The sequence below is a fragment of the Phyllopteryx taeniolatus genome, chromosome 15 (assembly GCF_024500385.1).
Source record: "Phyllopteryx taeniolatus isolate TA_2022b chromosome 15, UOR_Ptae_1.2, whole genome shotgun sequence".
Taxonomy (NCBI): domain Eukaryota; kingdom Metazoa; phylum Chordata; class Actinopteri; order Syngnathiformes; family Syngnathidae; genus Phyllopteryx; species Phyllopteryx taeniolatus.
In genome coordinates, this window is record NC_084516.1 from 1,925,268 (window position 1) to 1,936,025 (window position 10,758).

The 10,758-nt window shown below is 42.0% G+C and overlaps 1 protein-coding gene across 2 annotated transcripts in view; it reads left to right on the plus strand.

The window, feature by feature from the left end:
* Positions 1–9,758, plus strand: part of myo1hb (myosin IHb) — a 29,800-nt gene extending 20,042 nt beyond the window's left edge. Inside the window, exons 3-16 of one of the 2 annotated variants that reach the window (XM_061799805.1) lie at positions 29–180; positions 1,214–1,381; positions 1,710–1,881; positions 2,262–2,463; positions 2,720–2,805; positions 3,967–4,235; positions 4,721–4,855; positions 4,925–5,074; positions 6,460–6,693; positions 7,361–7,544; positions 7,902–7,996; positions 8,391–8,585; positions 9,169–9,268; positions 9,363–9,758. In XM_061799805.1, coding sequence (XP_061655789.1) covers positions 29–180; positions 1,214–1,381; positions 1,710–1,881; positions 2,262–2,463; positions 2,720–2,805; positions 3,967–4,235; positions 4,721–4,855; positions 4,925–5,074; positions 6,460–6,693; positions 7,361–7,544; positions 7,902–7,996; positions 8,391–8,585; positions 9,169–9,268; positions 9,363–9,426 — 2,206 coding nt within the window. In that variant the 3' untranslated portion in view covers positions 9,427–9,758. Of the gene's footprint in view, positions 1–28; positions 181–1,213; positions 1,382–1,709; positions 1,882–2,261; positions 2,464–2,719; positions 2,806–3,966; positions 4,236–4,720; positions 5,075–6,459; positions 6,694–7,360; positions 7,545–7,901; positions 7,997–8,390; positions 8,586–9,168; positions 9,269–9,362 lie in introns of both variants that reach the window. The other variant, XM_061799804.1, reaches the window with a different exon arrangement.
* Positions 9,759–10,758: the final 1,000 nt, after the last annotated feature.

Sequence of the window (10,758 nt, forward strand, 5' to 3'; positions counted from 1 at the left end):
AGCGCACCCCTAAGTGAAAATTTTCCAGGTTCGATGACGGCGTCACCACGACGGGCTACGTGGACGAAGCGGAAGGAGGCCACTGCATCTCGCCGCTGTTGTATCAAAGCGGCTGGGTTCCCGTGCAAATCTCCTCCAATCACGGCATCACATACAGCCGAGTCGGCTCCTGGCTGGCGGGTACGCCGCCGTGTTCTCTTGGCGCACCAGCTTGTGACTGGAATCATTTTCATTTGATCTCGTGTTTTATTGAAAAATGAATACTCTTTATTTATCATCAAATGTTTACTCTCACCTAATATCACAATATTACAACAAAAGCAAAAGAGGAAATACTCTTCCAATATATCAGACCATTTTGAAATGTCCCAAAAAATTGTTTCATCATACAAATTTTCATACCATTTTGTAAAATGTATTTCTTTATTTTTGTTTAATAATACACTGTTTTTCAATCGTATTCTATTAAGTTATAGAAAGTTGAAATTCACAAGATGTCGCACAATTTTGATAAAAAAATGTAAATGTCAAAAAAGGACTGTTACACTGTTATACCATCATTTATTGATTAGAAAGAAAAATAAGCCAAACATTGTTACAAGGTATTGCACATTTGTTTGTTAGAAAAATGTAAAACACATTTTAAAAAATGGACACATTTTCTGAATATTTTTACATTTTCTTTTATTCATTTCTTCACAAAGCCTATATTTTGGAATTGAGTTGAATTTCACAGGATAATAATAGGGTCTTTTTTTTTTAGTTATTAAAAAAAACGTTATATGATATCATAAAAAAGATGTAAAAGTAAAAAAAGGTGAGTGTTACAATATACAATTTTCTTCATTTAAAAAAAAATGTAAACAAAATTTTGAACGTTACAAGATATCGGACAACTTTCAATTGTTTTATTCTTTTTACAAAGTTAAATATTACCAATTATCACACTATACATTTATTTTAAAATGCTTGTAATTTTTAATTTTTTTTAAATTGAAAACATTTAGAATTGAAACAAAACGTTGACTGTGACCAGATCTACAGTAACACTCTTTTTGGGATTGAAGTACTAAAAAGTAAATATACTAAAAAAAAAAAAGATAAAAGATAAAAAAAGATACTACCGAAAAAAATCCTCCCAGTTTTCTTTTCGTCGGCCCTGCGCGTCAAACATTTGTGATGCTAACGTGTCTGCTCGGAATGTTTGGCGCAGTGCATACTGGCAAGTTGGACGCCAAGCTCAAGGTGCATTTGGTGAACTCCACCAAGTGGCAGTACTACGGCACGCCTCAGGTGGGCGGCTCTCTGGAGATGACCTGGAACACGTCCCTGGTCCGAGCCCGCAGGGTCAACGTGGAGCTGTGGGGCTACAGGGAGACGGGTGAGTCTCATTGCACTGTTAGCGCATGACCGACGATTTGCACTTCGACTACGTAAGCACATTTTCAGTTATTGCGCTTTACTTGGGATTATGCTAAAATCGGGCCAACCTTCAGTTTGGTAAATTCCGGCTTTATTCCTATTTATTTATACATAAAAAAAAAAAAATAAAAAAAATAATTGACATTCTATTTTATTTTTGCTCCGAGCCGAGCTGCGACTAGCGAACATCCGCGCGCAATTAACATTGTACATTTCAGAGTCTCTACTGAAGTCATCAATATTTTTGTTGTTCTATTTTGACTTTTCATCAATACCGCCCCGTCCAGGAAAGCCGTATTCGGACCGCTGGCATGCCGAGTGGAAGTTTCTCTACTCCCTCGCTGAGGACGCGGCAAACAACGGCAGCTTCGCTTTCGTGCCTCAACCTTCTGCCAATTTCTCCAGCTGGGAGGTCGGAGCGCTCCGGGTCAGCTCCAGTACGAACCCGCGCGGCTTGTGGTACGCTTAATTATTGTTATTATTATTACTATTATTTTTGGGATTTTTTTTTTTTTTTTTTACCAACTATTAATTATTGTAAAAAGGAGTTTGGTAACGGCAAAACAAAATTGCTATAATATCTCAACAACAATTTTTGTACAGATTTCGAGCAAAAATCATGTCACAAATGTTTTGCTTTCGCGGGCCGGATTTGGCCCCTGGGCCTCGTGTTTGACACCTGTGATTTATGTACACATTGCAGGACAATCTGACAAAAAAATATGATCACGCTTCGCAGGCAGATTGCTATTTGTTGTTGATATTGTGCCAATAACTTCCACATCAGTTTTCCATTAAATGACAAATTGACGAGCTTCAGGCGGTTCCAACATGGTTAGGAACGCGGAAGCGGCGTGGAGCGAGGACCACGCCTTGGCCTGGCACCTGGAGCGCAAGTTCCGTAACGACTCTCGGGCTTGGGCTCTGGACAAATGTTTGGCGTGGGACCGGCTGGAAAACGACCTGCCCGACTTCCTGGGCGAGATCGTCGACTGCCCCTGCACCCTGGCGCAGGCCCGAGCCGACACGGGGAGATTCCACGTAAGCGGCCGCGGTTGCCGTTTCTCTTCCGCGCCCCCGACGATAGCGGCACCGTTTCGATGGGTTGGACGTATACAGGCTCGTCCCAATTTAAAGTTGCGCACGTCCAGTGTCGTACCACGTTGTCGCCCGTCGCCACAACGTGCCGGGCAGCACTGAAACTGTACCAGTTTCGCTATAATAACCGATGACTTTCTGACGCTTTTGCGAATGACTCACCGTAGATGCTGACGTGTTTTTATTGCTCCGCCTCCAGACGGATTACGGCTGCGATATCGAGAAAGGGAGCGTGTGCACGTACCATCCGGGCAGTGTTCACTGCGTGAGGGCCATACAAGCCAGGTGAGGGAGTTCAGAGCCAAAACAGTTTCAAGGCCCAACAATCACATTCCCATCCCAATGATGGCACTACAACACATACGCACGCACAAAGAATCGGTGAGCTGCAGTAATATTCGTGAAAGACAAACAATATATTATACCTGTGAGTATTGTTAGCATTGTCTGTCTACATGCCGCCGCACCGTTTGTGTTGAAACACCTGTTGCTCAAACGGTCAAAAGACCGTGACATTGATGCTAGTTTCGTTAGACCATCTATGGCGTTTTGCATTGCGCGTCAGCACAACGCTAGCGGACTTTCGTCTTTGGCAAAGTTATGGCATTTGGTTCAATACACGTATTTAACATGGTTCCAATTTTTGCACGTAAGTCAAAGCAAAAAAAAAAAAATATTTGAATTCAAATTATTTTAAAAGTTAAAAGATGAAATGAAAGAGTTGCTCGGGATGTAACAAATTGACCTTCAATTTGCCATTTCCAAACCGATTCAAACCAATTCAACTTGCAAATGTTCACTATTCCTAAACAATCCGACATTTGTTTTTCATTCCACATTTTCCATTTCAAAATGTTTCAGTTAATGGAGAAATTGAACAAATTCCCTCCAATCGATTGGTGTCATTAAAACGTCAAAATGTTGTGTTCATTCGGACCATCTGGTTTCTTGCTCTTCAGATTTCACAAATTTCCACTTTTCCCCATTATTCCACAGTTCTGCATTTTCTATAGGACACTAAAACATTCAAATTAACCCAGAAAAAAAAAATCCTTCTTTTAATAAATTATTTTACGTTAACGGAGAAATGTTCCCAATTAGCCTGAAACTCATTGTTTGTCAACTGATTCAATCCATTCAATTTTCAGATGAATTCCACATTTTCCATTAAAAGATTTCCAAATGATTAATTATGATCATATTACTAATATGAATTTCTAAATTCACCATTTCACTTTTGGATTCATTTCCCATCAGAAAATTCCCAACTGGCCTCAAATTCGACTTTTCAACGCATTCCACATTTTCCGTTAGAAATTTAGAAATGTACCAAATTCCCAATTTCTCAGCCGCTTCAAAGCATTCAACTTTTTGAGCCATTCCACGTTTTCCCTTTGAACGGCGAACCGTAAGAAAATCACCTGATCCAGAATGTTTGGTCTCCAGTCCGAGGTACGCGGCCGGCCAGCAGTGTTGCTACGACGGCAGCGGCGTTCAGGTCCTGACGGCGGACTCCGTCGGCGGCAGCACCCCGGACCGGGCCCACGACTGGGGCTCGCCCCCGTACGGGAGGCCCCCTCGGGTGCCGGGTCAGTCGCACTGGCTCTACGACGTCCTCAGCTTCTACTACTGCTGCCTCTGGTCCGATAACTGTCGCTACTACTTCAAACACAGACCGTCCAGCGACTGTCGCCGATACCGGCCTCCGAGCTCAGGTTGTCGCGACATTGTTCCGCAGCAACATTTTCGACCATCGCCGCCGTTCGACTCCTTCCGCATTTCTACGCATTTTTGTTTTTTTTATTTCACATTTACCATTAGAAAATCACCAAATTAATGAAGACGTTTTACAAATTCACCTCAAATTCACAATTTCCAAACCGATTCTTCAAAATGTTTAATATTACAATACAAAAAATCATTCCAAATGTTGCTATTTTTGGGTAATAAGTCCACACTTCATTTTAAAAATCCCCAAATGAATGGAAAAAATTAACAGTTCTAAAATATTAAATGCGAATGTACCTAAAAGTTCAAAGTGAACTGCACTCCAAACTTCAAATCAACTTTCAGTGGCTGTAAGATGTTGCCCAATTTGATCATTTCATTCAGTGATTGTTTCACGTACCACTAGAGGGCGCCCACGTGCCACATTTTGCGAATCACTCATCTCGATGACCAAATCCGTTTGCATCCCCAGCTGTGGTGTTTGGAGACCCGCACTTCATAACCTTCGATGGCGTGCGCTACTCCTTCAATGGCAAAGGGGAGTACAATTTGTTGACGTGTCCCGAGAAGCGTCTGACGATCCAAGGCCGAACCGAGCCGGTCAACGGTGAGTACGTGCGTTATCCTGTTGAAAGCGCATGTTTGAAGTTTGATCGCATGGATTGGCGCCCCGCAGGAAATGCGACCAAGCTGACGTCCGTGGCCATGAAAGAGGCGTCGTCCGACGTCATCGAGGTGCGGCTTGTCGCCGGCGATGACGGCCTGCAGGTGCTGCGAAATCAAAAGCAACTTCTCTTCAATGAGCAGAGCTGGATGGACCTCGATGGTGAGCAAAAAAAACAACAACCTTAATTTTGTTATATTATCGTATGTTCCATAATGGATTAAATACATTTTTACCCACAAAATTGTACACCCAACACCCCATAAATACAATGTGCTAAATATATATATATTTTTAGATGTTTGCAAATTTCATGAAAACAAAAAATAAACATAGAATATAAATCATACAGTATGTACATAAGCAAAGGGCAAAACTGGCTGGATAGGTGTGCTAAATATTTTTTTTTTATATATATATACAAAGAATAGCCTAATATGACTGTGAAAAAAAAGATTTGCAATTTTAGCAAATTTACTAAAAATAAACAAAACTTAGAAATCATATGTACATAAGCAATGGACAAAAATGACTAAAGACGTGTGCTTGAAAAAATATTTTTTCTCTACACACAATCCATCATGATGTGAAAAAACATATTTGGGTCGATAACAAAAAAAACAACAACTAAGAAATCCTCTGTACATAAGGGATGGGGAAATCTGCTGAAAAGTAATTGCGCGCCCTCAAAATGTTTTTTTTTTTTTTTGTACACAACACCCCATACTGTCAATGTGAAAAAAAAAAAAAAAAATCGTATGTACCATAATTTCTCATGTATAATACGCACCCCCAAAGTTGACCTCAAAATTCTGGAAAACCCTTCTACCTATGAATAGTCCATTTTTACAATGCATGATTTTGCTTCTGGCGGCATGGTGGACGACTGGTTAGAGCGTCTGCCTCACAGTTCTGAGGACCGGGGTTCAATCCGCCTGTGTGGAGTTTGCATGTTCTCCCCGTCCCTGCGTGGGTTTTCTCCGGGCACTCTAGTTTCCTCCCACATCCCAAAAACATGCATGCTTGGTTAATTGACAACTCTAAATTGCCCGTAGGTGTGAATGTGAGTGCGAATGGTTGTTTGTTTATATGTGCCCTGCGATTGCCTGGCAAACAGTTCGGGGTGTACCCCGCCTCCTGCCCGATGATGGCTGGAATGGGCTCCAGCACGCCCGCGACCCGCGTGAGGAGGATGGATGGCAAAACTGGCCGAAGATAAGTTTGCTTAAAAAAATAATAATAATCATAATAATTACACACAACACCCCATAATGAGAATTTTTTTTTTTTTTTTTTATGTTTAACAATTTATTAAAATCTAAAAAACAAATAAATCTTATGTACATTAGTAATGGGCTAAACTTGTCAAAGATAGGTGTTCTAAAAAAAATAAAAAATAAAAACCTTTTTCTAAACAACAGCACATAATGACATGAAAAAAAACTTGCTTTTTGAAATTTGTGGCAAACGTTGAAGTCTTTTTCAATACGATGCCACAAACATATGTGCAGAATCCGAGCTGAATTGTGCGTCAACGTGTCTTTCAGGCGTGTTTGTGTTTTCCCCTTCGGCGGCCAACGTGACGGTGATGTTCCCCAGCGGCGCCGGCGTGGAGGTGCGTCTCCGGGACGGCACCGTGACGGCGACGGTGCTCCTGCCGGAAGAATTCCACAACGCCACGCGGGGTCTGTTGGGCAACGCCAACGGCGTGGCCGGCGACGACCTGGTGCCCGCCCGCGCCGGCAGTAACGCCGAGGACATTTTCAACTTCGGGGCCAGCTGTGAGACCCGCTTCATGTTTTCTATTGTGCTCGTCTACTTTATCAAGAGAACATATTACATAATATATTTTGCATTCATTTAGTATTTATTTCCCTTAAAATTGTCAAACTGAAATGTATTTATTCTTTTGTTTACTGATCTATCTCATTAAATAACCTTTCAATTGTTTTTTTGTGTGTGAATTAAAAGATAAAAATAGTTGTAAATAAAGCAATGTTACACATGCATTTAAAAATAAATCATTGGTTTTAAATAATATAATAATAACACATTTGCGAAGATGAGAGTAATTATTTTATGAAAATAAACAATTATCCATATGCATTTAAAATGTTTTATTTGATTAAATATTGGTGAATATAAATAAATGATTTGTCAATAATGAAATTTTAAAAATGAGAATATTGCCGACTGGTTAGAGCGTCTGACTTACAGTTGAGGGGACCGGGGTTCAAGCCAAATATTAAATAGTTGGCTTGTTAATTATATATAGTACCATTTGAAATAATTTTGTTTTTATTTTCATTTTAACAGTTTCAATGTTTTTTAATTTGGTAACAGTAAGTTAAAAGGACTTATTTAATTACAATTACGCTGTTAGGCAAACGATTTCCATCAAGTCTAGCTGGCGAATAATTGTGGCTTTCTTTTTTTTTTTTCCTCCAGGGGCCGTTTCCAACGAATCCGCCTTGTTCACGTACGATTCCAAATACCTTTTGGACACATATTACAACTCTCCGAGACACGACCCCGATTTTATTCCGGCATTTTCCGTCCCGGAGAATCCCGACGACCCGCTCTACGATGTCGCTTCGGACGTTTGCTCCGGGGACGGCTCTCAGTTCTGTAGGTAGGGGCGCCAAAACGCGTAACACAACGTAAGACGACTGTGGCAACAAAATACACGTCGGCGTGGTCTTACAGCCGTGCAGCGAGTGCACTGAGCGGTATACTTTGCTTCAGTTAACTCAACCTGAAATTTGTTTGCATTTTCACTGTGGAAAAAGACTAGGAAAAGAACCAAATCAGTAAAAACAAACAAAATACGCCTTGGCGTGGTCTCACAGCCATGCAGGAAGTGAACCATGCGGTATAATTTGCTCCAGTAGACAGCTACTTGAACACACGTGGAGCATCGACACACAAACACAGCAGGGGACACAGGACGCTGAAGTCGTTTCGACTTCAAATGTGGTGATTTTTGCAGGTATGACATTTTGGTGGGTCGTAGTCCGGATCTGGGAAAGGCCACCAAAGTCTCTTTGCAGAGTCACGCTTCTCTTGTGGAGGACTTAAAGCCTGGTGAGTATATATAGTACACAAAAGAACCACAGGGCTCATGTACTGTATACTATATTATTTGTTGACGTAATATCAAGCGAGTTCAGCATTAGCCTTTTAGCATGTAAAGCTATTTGCTAATTGCTTACATACAACTACTATCTTTTTAATCAATGTATATTATTGTTTGACATCACATGCAGTTTAACTAAAACATAAATTCAGAAAAATTGTATCGCGCACTCGCAATTGCACGTTAACGTTTTAGCATGTGAAGCTAATTGCTGAAATAAGATGGGACAATGAGAAACATTGCACATGTTAGCATATTAGCATGTAGACAATCAAATCCAACTGTTTTTGTTTTTGAACTTCTTTTAACAACGTGTAATATTGACTTGCCGTCGGCTTGCAGTGGTGTCCTGCGGTCGGCTGGCCCCGCCGACCGACGGCAGGAAGGAGGGCACCGCCTACCTGCAGGGTTCCACGGTGCGACTGCTGTGCGACGACGGCTTCGCGGCGGAAGGGCCGACCGAGCGCACCTGCCTGGCGGACGGCACGTGGTCGGGAAGCGACACCGTCTGCGTCCGTTACGCTCCGAGTACAACGGGTTCGAGCGGCGCCGCACGCATACCGTCGCCAACAATTTGAGCGTTTTTGCTTTGTTTGATCAAAGCCAGGAAAGGCCCCACAACTGCTCGAATACTACAACTTCTGCCGCAGCTAATACCATTACCACGACTACCACCACTATCGCTACGACGACTACCACTACCCCTATTACACTACCACTTCTACTAAAACCACCATTACTACCACTATGACACTACCACTTTACTACTACCAGGCCTACTACTCCTACTACAGTTACCACTCTATTATTACCACTACTACTACTACTACTACAACAACCACATCCATTACACGACTACTACTATTATTACTACTACAACTACCATTTTAACACTACTACCACTACTACTACTGGTATCACCACCATTACGAGTAGTATTACGACAATGACTACTCCATGTTTTCCTCATCATGTGCCGGGTGCCTCGCGTCTTCAAAGAAGTTTAAAAAGTATACTGTATGTATGTGCGTGCCCAGCTTCATTCATGCGCTTGCTTTGATTTGCACTGGGAACGTTTGGCCATCCGACTTCAAAAACGTTTTTGTTTTGTTTTTGTCAGGTAACAAAGCGGCCGTTATCGCCGGTTCGGTGGTCGGAGTTCTACTAGCCATTGCACTAATAACAGCAGGGCTTGTGTTCTGGGCCAAAAAACGTAAAAGGTCAAGTAGTATCATTGGGATTTGATGATGTCATGTTGTTTCCGATTGGATGAAATGCTGAAATGCTCTTTTTGCTATTTTCCTGTGTTTGCAGGTCCAGCAGACTGTCAAGAGACTTGAGTTCATCTTTTGGCAGAGTTGAATTCACAGATGAATAGCCCCATACTTATGTACTAGTACGCTCTTTGTCCTCACTAGTCACACCATTTAGAGCACTAGTACAATGACCGTATCATACGAGTAACGTTTTCCAACACTCGTGCCACTTTCGGCCTACTATAGTACGACCTTAAGTCGGATATCGAATAAATGCTCAGACGGCTTTGCGTAAACAAGCGTGCGGGAACCGACCGCTGTAAATTGAGCGGAGTGGCGATGAAGTGCTGCCTCCGCCAGTGAAATATACAATGGAGCATTGTATTCTGCTGATGTTGACTTTACAACTGTGAAAATAAATGGATCCGCACCTTTACGCAGATTCTCACCAAAATGTCATTGTTGGTTCTTACTCATATCTATCTATCTATCTATCTATCTATCTATCTATCTATCTATCTATTTGGAACGGGAAAATGTTTCAAACTTTGCCTCTACATACCTACCACCCATCTACCAATCTTCACATCCTACCTACCTTTCTAGCTATCTACAATCTACTCACCTACTTACCTACCACCCAACTTGCATATACCTAGCTAGTTAGCTACTAGGTACATAGCTACTGAGCTACCTACAATCTACCCACCTACTTACCTATGACCCAGCTACCACGCTATGAACCTACCTACCAACCACCAGCCTTGCATGTACCTAGCTATTAAGCTAGCTAGCTAGCTAAATAGGTACATAGCTACTGAGCTACCTATAATCTACCCACCTACTTATCTATGACCCAGCTACTACGCTACCAACCGACCACCCCCTTGCATGTACCTAGCTATTAAGCTAGCTAGCTAGCTAGCTACTTAGCTACTTAGGTACATAGCTACTGAGCTACCTACAATCTACCCACCTACTTACCTATGACCCAGCTACCACGCTATGAACCTACCTACCAACCACCAGCCTTGCATGTACCTAGCTATTAAGCTAGCTAGCTAGCTAAATAGGTACATAGCTACTGAGCTACCTATAATCTACCCACCTACTTATCTATGACCCAGCTACTACGCTACCAACCGACCACCCGCCTTGCATGTACCTAGCTATTAAGCTAGCTAGCTAGCTAGCTACTTAGGTACATAGCTACTGAGCTACCTACAATCTACCAACCTACTTACCTATGACCCAGCTACCAAGCTAGCTATCTATTGACCTAGCTAGCCAGCTACTTCGCTAATGAGCCAGCTACATACCTACGGACCTACAACCCATCTATCAAGCTACCTACCTAGCTACCTAGCTGTTATCCATCTGTAGTACTGAAGAGCGTCACAGTGAATTGAGCGCGTGTAGTTTTCCAGTGTCTCTTTAAGAGAAGGGGGGGGGTG